We start from the raw sequence: 17,895 nt of genomic DNA, 5'->3' as shown, positions 1-17,895 counted from the left end.
ACCCCCATGCATATGAGATATATTGAGCACGGCTGGCTGATCAGATCCTGATATGAATAAACATAACAGTTTAAATAATGTACCAGTAAGGCCTTTTCGCAGACCACCATGAAAATTTCAGGGGGGGGGGCTGAACCCCCCAAAGCCCCCCCCCCCCCAACTACATGCCTGCCAAGGAGGGGTAGAGGATTTCCCTTGTAGAAGGAAGAAACAGTTTATGAAGAAAGTTGCCTGTCCCTTGTGGACAAGATTTAAGCAAACCACCAGTTGATTCAAAGCCTTGAAGTATTTGTTTGATTTATAAAAGATTTAAGCAACAATAAAAACTTTGTTGAACTTTCTAAGTCTCTAAAAGAACTTTGTGTGGGGAAATCCGAAAGGCCTCTCAGCCGAGGTACCCCCGGCGTCCCGTTGGGCATTCAGAAAACACGTCCTGTCTACAGATTCTTTCACAGGCCCAGTGCGTGACAGCACAACATTATTTGCTTTGAACTACATTATATAAATCTACGGTGCCATATAATTCAGGGCCACACAACTGAATAAAATCCCACATTATCTGCTTTGAACTGGAATATATGACAGTGTGGACTCAGATAACCCATTGTGCTTTTCTACCTTGATATTCTGGGTTATATATGGCTGTGTGGAAGGGCCCTATTGCGCAAAAAGGAAGTGTTTTTTTGCCATGAAGAAAATCCACACATTTCTTTGTTGTTGTTCATTCGTTCAGTCATTTCCAACTCTTCGTGACTTCATGGACCAGTCCACGCCAGAGCTCCCTGTCGGCCGTCACCACTCCCAGCTCCTTCAAGGTCAATCCAGTCACTTCAAGGATGCCATCCATCCATCTTGCCCTTGGTTGGCCCCTCTTCCTTTTTCCTTAGATCTAGTATCTACCTACCTAACAGTAATAATAATCTATATAAATAAAAATATAATGTTTGTTTGTGGGATTAACAGAACTCAAAAACCAGTGGGCTAATTGACATCAAGTTTGGAGAGCATACACCTAACAACCCAATGTATGTCCTTCACTCAATATATTTTTTTGATTTTGTCATTTGGGAGTTGTAGTTCTTGGGATTTATAGTTCACCTAAAATCAAAGAGCATTCTGAACTCCACCAATGATGGAATTGAACCAAAGGTGACACACAGGACTCCCATGACCAAAAGAAACCATTGGAAGGGTTTGGTGGGCACTGACCTTCAGTTTGGGAGTTGTAGTTCACCTACATCCAGAGAGCACTGTGGACTCAAACAATGATGGATCTGGACCAAACTTGGCATGAATATTCCATATGTCCAAATATGAACACTGATGAAGTTTGGGGGAAATAGCCCTTGACATTTGGGAGTTGTAGTTGCTGTGATTTATAGTTCACGTATTGGAACATTCTGAAGTCCACCAACGGTGGAATTGAACCAAACTTGGCACACAGGACTCCCATGACCAACAGAAAATACTGGAAGGGGTTGGTGGGCAATGACATAGGACAGTGTAGCTCCAGCCTCAGTATGAGTTTTGGAGTTGTAGTTCACCTACATCCAGAGAGCACTGTGGACTCAAACAATGATGGATCTACCAAACTTGGCATGAATATTCCATATATCCAAATATGAGCAGAGATGGAGTTTGGGAGAAATAGACCTTGACATTTGGGGGTTGTAGTTCCTGGGATGTATAGTTCACCTACAAACAAAAAGCAGTCTGAACCCTACGAATGACAGAATTGGGGCAAACTTCCCACACAGAAACCCCAGAAAATACTTAAGGCCATTCAGTCCAATTCCCTTCAACAAAGCAAGAAAACATAATCAAAGCCCTCCTGACAAAGAGCCATCCGGCCATAGAGGAGATATGATAGCCATGTATAAATATGTGAGAGGAAGCCACAGGGAGGAAGGAGCAAGCTTTTTTTCTGCTTCCCTGGAGACTAGGACACAAAACAAAGAATCAAAGAGTTGGAAGAGACCTCCTGGGCCATCCAGTCCAACCCCGTGCCAAGAAGCAGGAATATTGCATTCAAATCACCCCTGACAGATGGCCATCCAGCCTCTGCTTAAAAGCTTCCAAAGAAGGAGCCTCCACTACACTCCGGGGCAGAGAGTGTGGTGGCTTCAAACTACAAGAAAGGAGATTCCATCTGAACATTTATTTATTTATTTATTTATTTACTATGCTTATATACCGCAATTCTCAGCCCAAGGGCGACTCATTGCGGTGTACAACATAGAAAAACAGGTGCAAAATACAAGACATAGTGTAAAAAACACACAATTCGTCATTATCAAAAAACAACTCATCAAAACATCAACATTAACATCAACATTAATACAACAGCTAATTCCGAGTCGTCTCATCGTCAAACCCACAATCCGATATCATTTCCGTTGTTCCATTCCTATGGTCAAATTACCAGTTCTTGCACTTCTTATTCAAATGCCTTCTTAAACAGCCAGGTCTTTAGCTTCCTGCGGAATGTCAGCAGGGAGGGGGCTAGCCTGATGTCTACGGGAAGGGTGTTCCACAGCCGAGGAGCCACCACCGAGAAGGCCCTATCTCTCGTCCCCGCCAGCCGTGCCTGTGACGCAGGCGGGATCAAGAGCAGGGCCTCCCCGGAAGATCTCAAAGTCCTCGTGGGCTCATAGGAAGAACTTCCTGACTGTGAGAGCCGTTCAGCAGTGGAACTCTCTGCCCTGGAGTGTGGTGGAGGCTCCTTCTTTGGAAGCTTTTAAACCAGATGGCTGGATGGCCATCTGTCAGGGGTGATTTGAATGCAACATTCCTGCTTCTTGGCAGGGGGTTGGACTGGATGGCCCATGAGGTCTCTTCCAACTCTTTGATTCTATGATAGATATAGATAGATATGACTCACACACAGAGAGATATAGTATCATAGATTTGAAAGGGACCCCTAAAGAAGGACAATGATATGTTGCCTATTCCAGAGTGGGCAAACCAGACAATCTCCACATCCACACTGACAAAGAAACAGCAAGAAATACTGTTTACCCACAAGCATAAATAAATTACATATATTAGAAACCAACACTTTCTAGTTACTTTATTTTCCAGATCATCAGACTGGGCCACAGCAACGCCTGCCAGGGGACAGCTAGTCTTTTATATTTACCTTTTAAAATGATCATCCTAGCTACTTTCAGCTGTTTAAGGGTGTCTACATTTCTGAAGGCAACCTCCAAAGCTCCCTGCTAAGGACGGTCTGTGTTTTTCAGTGGCTGAGGAAAAGAGGACCGCCCCAGTTCCAGCCAAAGGGAGTCACGCGTCCCTTCTGCGCATGCTCAGAACAGCCGGGTTTGCTCGGTGATTCATTCAAGGTAAATATAAGGCTAAGGCAGCCGCTCCAGAAGTGCTAGGAAGCAGCCTGCAAGCAGGTAAGTTTGTTGAATGCCCTGCTGGGGATCTGTGTGAATTGAGAAAAGTGAGAAATGCATTGCTAAAGGGGGATGGCCAGGTAAACTGTTTTGGTTTTTTTTTTTTCAGCAGAAAAAAAAATACCAAGAGATGATCTGATTGCTGTAATTTGCAGAGTCCTTCAATATAAGAATAATAGTTCCAGCAGAAGTTTTTTTGCACTGCAGTCCCCTTGTTCTGAAGGATCTACAGACATAGAATCATAGAATCAAAGAGTTGGAAGAGACCTCATGGGCCATCCAGTCCAACCCCCTGCCAAGAAGCAGGAATATTGCATTCAAATCACCCCTGACAGATGGCCATCCAGCCTCTGTTTAAAAGCTTCCAAAGAAGGAGCCTCCACCACACTCCGAGGCAGAGAGTTCCACTGCTGAACAGCTCTCGCAGTCAGGAAGTTCTTCATAGAATCATAGAGTTGGAAGAGACCTCATGGGCCATCCAGTCCAACCCCCTGCCAAGAAGCAGGAATATTGAATTCAAATCACCTCTGACAGATGGCCATCCAGCCTCTGTTTAAAAGCTTCCAAAGAAGGAGCCTCCACCACCCTCCGGGGCAGAGAGTTCCACTGCTGAATGGCTCTCACAATCAGGAAGTTCTTCCTCATGTTCAGGTGGAATCTCCTCTCTTGTAGTTTGAAGCCATTGTTCCGCATCCTAGTCTCCAGGGAAGCAGAAAACAAGCTTGCTCCCTGCTCCCTGTGGCTTCCTCTCACATATTTATACATGGCTATCATATCTCCTCTCAGCCTTCTCTTCTTCAGGCTGAACATGCCCATCTCCTTAAGCCGCTCCTCATAGGGCTTGTTCTCCAGACCCTTGATCCTTTTAGTCGCCCTCCTCTGGACACATTCCAGCTTGTCAATATCTCTCTTCAATTGTGGTGCCCAGAATTGGACACAATATTCCAGATGTGGTCTAACCAAGGCAGAATAGAGGGGTAGCATGACTTTCCTAGATCTAGACACTATGCTCCTATTGATGCAGGCCAAAATCCCATTGGCTTTTTTTGCCGCCACATCACATTGTTGGCTCATGTTTAACTCGAGGACTCCAATATCTTTTTCACACGAGGACTCCAATATCTTTTTCCCACGTCCTGCTCTCAAGCCAGGCATTGTCCCCCATTCTGTATCTTTGCATTTTGTTTTTCCTGCCAAAGTGGAGTATCTTGCATTTGTCACTGTTGAACTTCATTTTGTTAGTTTTGGCCCATCTCTCTAATCTGTCAAGATCGTTTTGAATCCTGCTCCTGTCCTTTGGAGTATTGGCTATCCCTCCCAATTTGGTGTCGTCTGCAAACTTGATGATCCTGCCTTCTAGCCCTTCATCTAAGTCGTTAATAAAGATGCTGAACAGGACCGGGCCCAGGACCAAACCCTGCGGCACTCCACTCATCACTTCTTTCCAGGACGAAGAGGAAGTACCCTCTTCCTCTTCATCCTGGCAGTCTACACTGCCAGATCATCTGGGATAAACAGACAATCTGGGATCAGATCCCGGGATATAGGACAGTGTAGATCCAGCCTGAGGTCCCTTCTATAATAATAATAATAATAACACTTTATTTGTACCCCGCTACCATCTCCCCAAGGGACTCGATGCGGCTTACATGAGGCCGAGCCCAAACACAACAATACAGGCTATAATCACAACAATACAAGCAATTAAAATAGAACATAAATGATCAATAAGACAACATGCAGTTAAAACTGTGGGAAGACCAAATCTAAAAATTAAAATTAAATTAATTTTGGAATAGTGCTGAGGCATGGACAAAAAGGTGATAGTGGCATTTGTGGAAGACATACAAGCAGACCTAAAAGTGTAAAGTGCTTTGGAGGGACAAAGTGCTAAGGGATCATTATTCCGGGAAGGCACACTGGAACAACCACGTCTTCAAGTTCCTCCTGAAGACTGCCAGAGTTGGGGCCAGCCTGATGGCCTTAGGGAGTGAGTTCCTGAGTCGAGGGGCCACCACCGAGAAGGCCCTCTCCCTCGTCCCCACCAATCGTGCCTGCGATGCTGGTGGGATCGAGAGCAGGGCCTCTCCAGATGAACAAAGAGATCATGTGGGTTCGTATACAGAGATGCGGTCACGCAGGTAGGCAGGTCCCAAACCGTTCAGGGCTTTGAAGGGAAGAACCTGCACCTTGAATTGGTCCGGTAGATGAATGGCAGCCAGTGGAGCTCCTTGAACAGGAGGGATGACACCACTTTGACTGCCTTGGCTCAGTGCTCTAGAACTGTCATTTCTCAGTTCTATAGCACTGTCAAATTGGGAGTTGTCTTTAGCTTTCTTCGCCAAACTAAACATCCCAGATGAATGGATGCATTTGATTATTGCAATCACAGACCAGGAGTGTAGAACTTTTTAAAGCATTAACATTAAGACCAGGGATTTAAAACAGATAGTCCACGCTATGGAGTTGACCTGCACGACTTCATATTTGACGCTTATACAATGACCAATATACAATGACGCTTAGAGCAATGACCAATCTCGATAAAATAGTGACGAATACAGACATCACACTGGCAACCAAGATCCACATAGTTAAAACAATGGTATTCCCCGTAGCAACCTACGAATGTGGAGGCTGGACCATAGGGAAGACTGAGCAAGGAAGATCGATGCTTTTGAGCTGTGGTGTTGGAGGAAAGTTCTGAGAGTGCCTTGGACTATGAGAAAATCCAACCAGTCCATACTTGAGGAAATAAAGCCCGACTGCTCATTGGAGGGAAGAATAGTAGAGGCCAAGATGAAGTACTTTGGCCACATCATGAGAAGACAGGAAAGCTTGGAGAAGACAATGATGCTGGGGAAATGGAAGGGAAAAGGAAGAGGGGCCGAACAAAGGCAAGATGGATGGATGGGATCCTTGAAGTGACTGGCTTAACTCTGAATGAGCTGGGGGTGGTGACGGCTGACAGGGAGCTGTGGCGTGGGCTGGTCCATGAAGTCATGAAGAGTTGGAAGCAACAGAACGAATAAACAACAACAACAAAAATCTCTGGGTATGGAAAATAAAATGAGCAAGTTAAAATATTCCACAGTGTAAATGCAACCTTAAGCAGCAATAAATGAGTTCTTCCTCAAAATGCCATAAATCTCCTGCTTCTTCTTCTTTTGCTATATCAACAGGGTAGCAACAGAGTGGTTGATAATGGCTGGTCTTATAAGTATGCCCAAGTGTTTCCATAGTAATCCAAAAGTCCCAAGGAATGAGCTTGTGCAGAGAATGCAAAATAGTTGGCATTTCCAAGGGAAGGAGAGGGGGAGATGCAAACCGCGCTCTTTGAAATGCCCGAGAAAAGACACAAAATCGGGAGCATATCTTTAAATTTCATACGACTCAAGCTACATGGTTATGGTGCCTTTCTTTTTAAACTAGCCGTCCTCTGCCATGCTTTGCTGTGGCCCAGTCTGTGTATATGCATTTTCGTGTGTATATACTGTATGTGTATATGTGTATGTATATGTTTGTGTATTTGTGTGTATATATGCATGTTGGCATATATATGTGTGTGGTTTTGTGCATGAGTTGTGCTTTTTGGCTTTTTAAGTCTCTTCTGCTGTGTTTTTCAGTGTTTTTCTGAGTGATGGTCACTCGTTGGCCTGAGAGGTGTCTTGTACCCAAATTTGGTCTCAATACGTGCAGTAGTTTTTGAGTTATGTTAAGCCCACAAACGAAGATTACATTTTTATTTATATAGATGGGAATTATAGGAAGTTATAGGAAGAAAGAGAGAGATGGAAACACACTTTGGGCCCTTCCACACAGCCCTATATCCCAGAATATAAAGGCAGAAAATTCCACAATAGCTTATTTGAACTGGGTTATCTGAGGATCCTTCCACACAGCCCTATATCTCAGAATATCAAGGCAAGAAATCCCACATTATCTGAGTGCATACTCAGATAACCCACTTCAAAGCATATATTATGGGATTTCCTGCCTTCATATTCTGGGATATAGGGCTAAGTGGAAGGGCTCAAAGTGACCTTGTACCTCTCGCCGGCCGAACCAGTTTTTAATATGTCCTGATGTATAGTTACTGTTGTATTGCTAATTTTGATTTGATTTGTTTTTGCTTTTTAATTTGCTTTATTTATTGTTTGTTATGTTTTCTATTGTATTGTGTTTATGGCTTCGGCCTGTGTAAGCCGCATCGAGTCCTTCGGGAGATGCTCGCGGGGTACAAATAAAGTTAATAATAATAATAATAATAATATTTGAAATTTAAAAGTGAATCAGGAATGCTTGGTTGCAGATTGATTGTCTGCCTGCTCACAGGCCCCTTCTACACTGCCATATAAAATCCAGATTATCTGATTTGAACTGGATTATTTGGCAGTGTAAACCCATATAGGAGCCCTGGTGGCGCAGTGGGTTAAAGCGCTGAGCTGTTGAGCTTCTTGACCAAAAGGTCGCAGGTTCGAATCCGGGGAGTGACATGAGCTTCCGCTGTCAGCCCCAGCTTCTGCCAACCTAGCAGTTTGAAAACATGCAAATGTGAGTAAATCAATAGGTACTGCTCCGGTGGGAAAGTAACGGTGCTGCATGCAGTCATGCTGGCCACATAAGCTAGGAGGTGTCTACGGACAATGCCGGCTCTTCGGCTTAGAAATGGAGATGAGCACCACACCTCAGAGTCGGACACGACTGGACTTCATGTCAGGGGAAAACCTTTATCTTTAGACTCATATAATCCAGTTCAAATCAGATAATGCAGGTTATCTGCTTTGACAATCTGGATTATTTGGCAGTGTAGATCCATCCACAATTAGGCAGGATGAAGTAGTGGCTTCAGCCATTCCTTATAGTGCCTCTCAAACATTTCCCAGTATTCCTTCAACTAGCCGGATGTCCTCTGGTGTGTTGGGGAGGAGCACACCACATATCCACTGCTGGAGTAAGGTTCAACACTCATTCCAGTTAATTTGTATGTTTTTTATGGAGCAAGTAGAGCAGAGCTTTCCAAACATTTCATGTTTATTGACATGGATCGTTACACAACACAGTAATTCAGTTTTCCTATCAAACCAGAGGCTAAACCAACCCCTTATAAGAAATATAAACGCATACATAAATTGTAGTAATAACATAGCTCATGAAAAACCTTCATTTATATCTTCATAAATATGATTTATTGCTCATTTCATGGACTCAGAGGTTTCTCATTACGTTGACATGACACACAACAGATGACATACAACTGTGTCACGACACACGGTTTCGAAAGCTCTTGAAGTGGAATGTCATCCCATTTTGCCTTTAACAGCAAATGGGTTTTGGGATGGCCTTGCCATCAGATCTTATGTGATAGTCAGGAAGCCATGCCTACTCACCCTTTGGAAAATGTGGAGGCCAGCATTTAGTCTTTAGGTCGTAGGTTTAGCACAGCTGGGAAATCATCAGCAATTATAAAATCTATCAACCGAAAGGTTGCAAGTTCAAAACCCTAGGTTGGCATGAGCTGCCAACTGTCAGCCAAGCTCATTGTTTACCTAAGGAATTCAAAAACAGCTTTAGCTATGATTAGAGATATTAGGTACCCCTAAAAGCAGGGGAGGTCCTCACAACCTCTGAGGATGCTTGCCATAGATGCAGGTGAAACATCAAGAGAAAATGCCTCTAGAACATGGCCATATAGCCCGAAAAACCTACAACAACCTACATTTTATTTATACTTTGTATTGGAAGTGTGGCATAGCGGTTTGAATGTTAAATTAGGACTCATTTGGCCTGGAAAACCCACTGGGGCCCCTTCTACACTGCCATATGAAATCAGTCTGCTTTGAACTGGATTATATGACAATGTAGATTCATATGATATAATGTGGATTATCTGTTTTGATAATCTGGATTGTATGGCAGTGTAGAAGGGGTCCCAGTGGATGACACAATCTCTTAGCCTCGGGGGAAGGCAATGGCAAGCCCCCTCTTTAAAATTGTAATGAAAACAAAGCACTAGGATTACCGTAAATCAGAAACAACTAGAAGGCACATGACAACTACAGGGGGTTGCTGTGAATGATTGTAAAATCTAAACTTTCCATTTGAGACGCTTAAGTATTCTGTTTTTTGTGGACTTTGTCTGTAAGGTTTTCGTATTAACAGAGCTTGCTCAATTTTCTTGTCTCTCCAAGGTTCATCCTCTTCGTGTGTCTTCAACCCAGTGATGACATGTCACCCCAAAAGAAATTGGAGGGCCTTGTGGCAGCCACCATCACTCCGATGACGCAGGACGGGTAAATATTTCCTTGGCAATAGCATTCCTCAAGCAACGGCAGTATTGATCGGTGGGCTCCCAAGCTGATTACATATTGAAATCAGGAGTCATTATATCATATCTTTAATTGCAGATGCAAATCTGTTTTTTTTTTAAGAAGAAAATGTCCTTTAAACTGGCAATGAACTAATACAGTGGTTCTCAACCTTCCTAATGCCGCGACCCCTTCGTACAGGTCCTCATGTTGTGGTGACCCCCCAACCATAATATTATTTTCGTTGCTACTTCACAACTGCAATTTTGCTGCTGTTATGAATGGTAATCTAAATATCTGATATGCAGGATGTATTTTCAGTCACTGGACCAAATCTGGCACAAATACCCAATACTCCCAAATTTGAATACTGGTGAGGTTGGGGGTGATTGATTTGGTCACTTGGTAATGCTGGAGTTGCTGGGATTTATAGTTCACCTAAAATCAAAGAGCCTTCTGAACTCCACCAATAATGGAAATGAATCAAACTGGGCACACAGAATTCCCATGACCAAGAGAAAATACTGGGAAGGTCTGGTGGACATTGACCTTGAGTTTTTTGGAGTTGTGGTTTACCTACATCCAGAGAACACTGTAGACTCAAGCAATGATGGATCTGGATCAAACTTGGCACAAATACTCAATATGCCCAAATGTGAACACTGGTAGAGTTTGGAGAAAATAGGCCTTGCCATTTGGGAGTAGTAATTGTTGGGATTTATAGTTCACCCACAATAAAATAGCATTCTGAACACCAGCAACGATAGAATTGGACCAAACTTTCCACACAGAACCCCCATGACCAACAGAAAATACTATGTTTTCTGATGGTCTTTGGCGACCCTTCTGACACTCCCTCGCGACCCCCATGGGGGTCCTGACCCCCAGGTTGAGAAACACTGAATTAATATGATGCTAGGTTTCTCAAAGGAGGGATCTGACACACACACACTTATTTGCCTTGTGGACATATCAACCCTGTCACTGGGTTTTCTTGGCAAGATTTATTCAGAGGAAATTTACCATAGCTTATTTCTCAGGCTTGTTCAAGGCAAGTGGGTTCCATGCATTATATCTTTAATAATAATAATAATAATAATAATAATAATAATAATAACTAGCTGTCCCCTGCCACGCATTGCTGTGGCCCAGTCTTGTGATCTGGAAAATAAAGTAATGAGAAAGTGTTGGTTTCTAATATATCATCAGATTCATCATTTAATTACTTATTAATCGCCCTCCATCCAAGATGCTCTAGGCGATTAATCTAACAACAGAAAAAATAATAATTGCACAAGATAGGCCCTCCTGGTTAACAAAAAAAAGCGTATTCACTCTGATTCCTGCATTATCTGCAACTTCTTCTTGAGGTCTTGCACAATACAAAGAGCTAAGATCAAGGACTGAAAAGGGTAGGTCATTTAAGGGAAGGAAATAGCAACATTTTGAGTCATTCTCAAAAACATGCCTCTAAGTATTTTCTCTCTCTCCTGAAGTGATGATAGTCTCGTAGTTCCTCTGCAAGAGAAGATTGTTTTTCCCAGTTTAACTAGTTTGCTTTGGTCAGCAAGAGGTACAAATCCTACTCTTTTTTTGTATAATTTTTATTGTGATATAGGAGATAAAAAACAGCAGCATACAATCTTAGAGATTCAACAATCAAAATACAAGTATTATTTCCCCTGTCCTGCCACCTCCCCATTCCTACCCATGGGGGACATGAGGTAAGCCTCCCCGCAGGATTGCAAGACATCCGGGCATCCCCTGGGCAACGTTTTCGTAGACGGCTGATTCTCTCACTCCAGAAGCGACCAGAAGCGACTTACAGCATGCAACCAAACAACCAAAACAGTGGATATGGCTCTTAATGAGACATGCCGCATTATCACAGGGTGTCTGTGCCCTACACCACTGGAGAAATTACACTGTTTAGCCAGTATTGTACCACCTGACATCCGCTGGGGAGTAGCAACCAATACTGAAAGGACCAAGGCAGTGATATATCCGGCCCACCCCCTGTTTGTGTATCAACCAGCATGCCAATGACTTAAATCAAGAAATAGTTTTCTAAGATCTACAGAGACACTCACTGGAACACCTCAGCAAGCGAGAGTTCAAAAGTGGCAGGCTCAAACCCAGAACCTCAATCAGTGGCTGATACCAAATGAGAGACTCCCCCTGGGCACACAGAAGACTGGGCGACTTGGAAGTCGCTGAACAGACTGCGCTCTGGCACCACGAGATGCAGAGCCAACCTTAAGAAATGGGGCTACAAAGTGGAATCCATGACATGCGAGTGCGGAGAGGAGCAAACCACTGACCACCTGCTGCAATGCAACCTGAGCCCTGCTACATGCACAATAGAGGACCCCCTTGCGGCAACACCAGAGGCACTCCAAGTGGCCAACTACTGGTCAACTACCAAGCTTGCAAACTTTGTGTTGTGTTTGTTTGTTTTTAATGCAATACAACTGTTTTGGTTCGCTCCTGACATGATAAATAAATATATTTTTTTTAAAAAACCATCACCCATGACCTATGACACCACACCAAGTAGGACTAGTATCTAACAAAATCAGTCCTTATCATTACACTAATAAATCCCTTGTTCAGCTATTTCAAAATCTATTTTAAATACCCAAAGGCAGTCTCCATTTTCGAGCAAATTCTTCTTTGTTCCTCCCCTTATGCTTTTGGATATCTTGACCATTTGACTATACTCTACTAATTTTCTTCTCCAGTCCTTAATAAGTAGTTCTTTTCCCCCCTTCCATGATTTTGCTCTAATCATTCTCGCTGTCACAAAACTATATTGGAAAATTTCTACACCATCTTTGTCAATTCTCTCCTGAAACAAACCCAACAAGCACATTTCTGAGTTTTTCTTAACCTTATTAGTAATCATTTTGTTGGTTTCTTTAGTCACCTTTTTCCAGAACTTTTTTTTGCCACCATACAGGTCCACCAAACATGGAAGAAGGGCCTTTCTGCGTTTTGCATCTCCAACATTTTCCCCCATCAGGATTTATCAATTTTAGCCATTAATTCAGGAGCTGTTTTCACAGACCTGTCAGCAGCTTATGATACTGCAAACCACTACTTCCTCCAGAGTAAAATGTATAAGATCACAAAGGACTGCCAACTCACCCGCCTCATAGGAAATCTTCTACAAAACAGGAGGTTTTTTGTTGAGTTCCAGGGCCAAAGAAGCAGATGGCGGAAACAGAAGAACGGCCTGCCTCAGGGGAGCGTGCTTGCTCCATCCATGTTCAACATTTACACAAATGACCAGCCACTGCCAGAAGGGACAGAGAGTTTCATCTATGCTGATGATCGTGCCATTACCACTCAAGCAGGGAGCTTTGAGATGGTTGAACAGAAGCTCTCCGAAGCTCTAGGTGCTCTTCCTGCCTATTACAGGGAAAACCAACTGATCCCTAATCCATCTAAAACACTGACATGTGCCTTTCACCTTAAGAACAGACAAGCATCTCGAGCACTGAGGATTACCTGGGAAGGAATCCCACTGGAGCATTGCAGCGCACCCAAATACCTGGGAGTTACTCTGGACCGTGCTCTGACTTACAAGAAGCACTGCCTGAATATCAAGCAAAAAGTTGGCACTAGAAACGATATCATATGAAAGCTGACTGGCACAGCCTGGGGATCGCAACCAGACACAGTGAAGACATCTGCCCTTGCGCTTTGCTACTCTGCTGCTGATTGTGCATGCCCAGTGTGGAACACATCTCACCACGCTAAAACAGTGGATGTGGCTCTCAATGAGACATGCCGCATTATCACGGGGTGTCTGCGCCCTACACCACTGGAGAAATTACACTGCTTAGCCAGCATTGCACCTCCTGACATTCGCTGGGGAGTAGAAACCAATAGTGAAAGGACCAAGGCAGTGACATCTCCAGCTCATCCCGTTTGGGTATCAGCCAGCACGCCAACAACTTAAATCAAGAAATAGTTTTCTAAGATCTACAGAGACACTCGCTGGAACACCCCAGCAAGCAAGAGTCCAAAAGTGGCAGGCTCAAACCCAGAACCTCAATCAATGGCTGATACCAAATGAGAGACTCCCCCCTGGGCACACAGAAAACTGGGCGACTTGGAAGGCGCTGAACAGACTGCGCTCTGGCACCACGAGATGCAGAGCCAACCTTAAGAAATGGGGCTACAAAGTGGAATCCACGACATGCGAATGTGGAGAAGAGCAAACCACAGACCACCTGCTGCAATGCAATCTGAGCCCTGCCACATGCACAATGGAGGACCTTCTTGCAACAACATCAGAGACACTCCAAGTGGCCAGATACAGGTCAAAGGACATTTAATAGAATATCAAGTCTGCAAACTTTGTGTATTGTTTGTTTGCTTGCTTGTATTTTTTTAATGCAATACAACTGTTTTGTTTCGCTCCTGACATGATAAATAAAATATAAAACATTTTATACATATTTTCTCTGATAGAAACAGCTACTGAAATTTTAAAATCTAAAATTTAAAAGAATCTAAAATCTAAAATTTAAAAGAATGCTTGTAGTTTAATTTGAATTTTTATATTCTTGTTTTAGTAAAGTCTTTATATTAGGGGGATATTAGAAGTTAATCAGAGCTTTCCTTAATTACTGTGTGCTTTACATCTCTTAAGACCAGTTTGTGAGATGTTACTTATAAATACAATTTTCTTATGTCTTGTATTTCTTTCTTTCAGGGAAATCAATCTCTCTGTGATTGGCCAGTATGTTGACTACCTGATAAACAAGCAAGGTGTTCGAAATGTGTTTGGTAAGATTATTTATTTATTTATGGCATTTATATGCCGCCCTTCTCACCCCGAAGGGGACTCAGAGCAGCTTACAACATATATTTTCGTACAATATATTATTAGCATAGTACAATATCAGTATTATATATTACTATATTGCACTATACTATTATATTGTAATATTATTAGTAATATTACATGTAATGTAAATATATAATTATAATTATAATATTGTATTATTATTAATAGTTTTATATTGTATTACATTATAATATTATAAATATTATATGTATATACAATATACTATTTTATTTATTTATTTATTTCGGTTGCTTCTACCCCGCCCTTCTCACCCCGGGGGGGATTCAGAGCGGCTTACAAAAGCGAGGCACAATTCGATGCCTGCATCACATAACAGCAAAAGACAATAAGATCAGTTAACAGAGACAGCAATTCTAGCAATAACAACAATTAACAGAAAACAATAATTACTATAGGCAAAAACAACCATAAAACCAATAAAAGCAATAAAACCAATACAAACCTCATTGACAGTCAGCGTTTCACAATCTCATAGTTCCAATTCCAATTCCACAATGGTCCTGCCAGTCCTATCCATCCGGTTATCCATATCTAATTGTTAGATTGCCCAAAGGCCTGGTCCCACAACCACATCTTCACCTTCCTCCTGAAGGAGAGGAGGGATGTTGATGCCCTAATTTCCCCCGGGAGTGAGTTCCACAGGTAAGGGGCCACCACTGAGAAGGCCCTGCTCCTCGTCCCCCCAACCTCACTTGTGATAGCGGTGGGGTCGAGAGCAGGGCCTCCCTAGATGATCTCAAATTCCGGGGTGGGACGTAGAGGGAGAAACGTTCGGACAGATACACTGGACCGGAACCGTAAAGGGTTTTATAGGTCAAAACCAGCACCTTGAATTGTGCTCGGAATTGAACTGGCAGCCAGTGGAGCTGACACAGAAGGGGGGTGGTGTGCTCTCTGTATGTCGCTCCAGTAAGCAATCTGGCTGCCGCTCGCTGGACTAATTGAAGTTTCTGAACAGTCTTCAAGGGCAACCCCACGTAGAGTGCGTTGCAGTAGTCTATGCGGGATGTAACAAGAGCGTGGACCACTGTGGCCAGATCAGACTTCCCAATAATTATTAGTAAAGACACGATGGAAATGTCTTCTGCTCTCCTCTGTCTTCACTGATGCCATTTCTGCAGACATTCCTAAAGTGCCAAGACCTCACTGGCATTTTGATATTTAGCAAGCAGGTTAATGTTATAAAGATTGCCTTTATAACATTGTCTAAATAGTCCCATTTGCTTTTGTGTAAATGGCATACCCCTTAGATGTCTCCTGGACAGGAGAAATGGGCATTGTGTACCCATTGCTCCTGTCCAGAAATAGGTACACAATGCATCAATAATTTAATACAATAGAATGTGAATAAACAGTGTGCTAGTACATGAAGTCAACTTACTCTTATTTCTGTCCTCCCTTTGCATGAATGGGTGAACTAAACTTGGGGAAAGAATAAGACTTTTGTGTGATGTCCGAACCCAAAGAAACTACCTGCAAGTTGTCAGCTCTGCTTCAAAAATGGCTTGAAATCTTGGATTGTTTAGATGTAATAAAGAAGTAATCCTGGGTTTGAGCATCATGCAAAGTCCCTCCTTGTTTTTCCCCCATGAGGAATGGGCAAAATTAGTGTGAATAAATTCATTTATTAAATTTATGAAGCAATAATTAATTGTTTGAAGGAATATCTATATAAATAAAAAATCTAGTTCGTTTGTGGGATTAACAGAACTCTAGAACCACTGACACCAAATTGACCAATTGACACCAAATTGGACACAATGCACCTAAAAACACAATGTATGTCCTTCACTAAAAAAATTGACTTTGTCATTTGGGAGTTATAATTGCTGGGATTTATAGTTCACCTACAATCACAGAGCATTCTGAACCCCACCAACGATGGAATTGAACCAAATTTGGCACACAGTTTTCCCATGACCAACAGAAAATACTGGAAGGGTTTGGTGGGCAACGTCCTTTGGTTTTGTAGTTGTAGTTCACCTGTAGTTCAGAGATCATGGGGAGCTCAAACAATGATGGATCTGCACCAAACTCTACAAGAATACTTAATATGCCCAAATGTGAAAACTGGTGGAGTTTGGGGGAAATAGAATCTTGACACTTGGGAGTTGTAGTTACTGGGATTTATAGTTCACCTACAGTCAAAGAACATTCTGAACCCCACCAGTGATGGAATTGAACCAAATTTGGCACACAGTTCTCCCATGACCAACAGAAAATACTGGAAGGGTTTGGTGGGCAACGTCCTTTGGTTTTGGAGTTGTAGTTCACCTGTAGTTCAGAGATCATGGTGAGCTCAAACAATGATGGATCTGCACCAAACTCTACAAGAATACTTAATATGCCCAAATGTGAAAACTGGTGGAGTTTGGGGGAAATAGAATCTTGACACTTGGGAGTTGTAGTTACTGGGATTTATAGTTCACCTACAGTCAAAGAGCATTCTGAACCCCACAAATGATAGAATTGGGCCAAACCTCCCACACAGAACCCCCATGTGGGCCACAGCAAAGCGTAGCAGGGGACGGCTAGTTATAAATACATCCAATCAAAGGCTCAATGGATTACATCTGTGTTGATATGGTTATAACATTTTGTTATTGTCGTATGCCTTCAAATTGTTTCCAACTTATGGCGATCCTAAAGCAAACCTATGATGGGGTGTTCTTGGCAAGATTTGTTGAGAGAGATTTTACATCTGTGACTTACCCGAGGTTACCCAGTGGGTTTCTATGGTCTTCCAAGTCGTAGTCCAACACTCAAACTACTACACCTTGCTGGTTCTGTGAGATAACACAGGTCAACTCTCCTTGGCTCAAGTGACCCAACCAGGAGGCCACTGAAAAACTAGGGCAGTGCATGTCACAAATAGAGTGTACATTGTGGCCCATGACCCTAAACATGGTACCACATGCCAGAATTCCATGACGCATGAAATACTATGGAAAATGTTCCCAGCCCCCATCCACACTGCCATATAATCCAGTATCTGATCTCAGATTATCTGCTTTGAACTGGATTATATGGCAGTGTAGACTCATATAATCTAGTATGATCATATAATCCAGTTCAAATCTGGGGGATCAAATCCTAAATTATCTGGCACTGTAGATCCAACCCCAATTATCAGAAATCTTGACAGGTAATGGCTCCAGAAAAGGACTCAGGGCTCAATTCTCTTGAAGGACTTTCAGTAGCATACTATTAAATTATTGTTATTTATTTATTTATTTATTTATATAGATTTAAAACATTTATATTCTGCCCTTCTCACCCCGAAGGGGGCTCAGGGCGGAGCACAGCA

The 17,895-nt window shown here is 42.7% G+C and overlaps 1 protein-coding gene across 3 annotated transcripts in view; it reads left to right on the top strand.

The window, feature by feature from the left end:
* The first annotated feature begins 3,270 nt into the window (after positions 1-3,270).
* NPL (N-acetylneuraminate pyruvate lyase) overlaps positions 3,271-17,895 on the top strand; it is a 45,495-nt gene continuing 30,870 nt past the window's right edge. The window contains exons 1-3 of one of the 3 annotated variants that reach the window (XM_060774482.2): positions 3,271-3,344; positions 9,593-9,694; positions 14,433-14,506. In XM_060774482.2, the coding sequence (XP_060630465.2) occupies positions 9,630-9,694; positions 14,433-14,506 (139 nt within the window). In that variant the 5' untranslated portion in view covers positions 3,271-3,344; positions 9,593-9,629. Of the gene's footprint in view, positions 3,402-9,592; positions 9,695-14,432; positions 14,507-17,895 lie in introns of all 3 variants that reach the window. The other 2 variants (XM_060774483.2, XM_060774481.2) reach the window with 2 other exon arrangements.

Source organism: Anolis sagrei, chromosome 4, assembly GCF_037176765.1.
Source record: "Anolis sagrei isolate rAnoSag1 chromosome 4, rAnoSag1.mat, whole genome shotgun sequence".
NCBI classification, from domain to species: domain Eukaryota; kingdom Metazoa; phylum Chordata; class Lepidosauria; order Squamata; family Dactyloidae; genus Anolis; species Anolis sagrei.
Note: the sequence above shows the minus strand (reverse complement) of the source record. Positions and strands in the feature narration are given on the sequence as shown.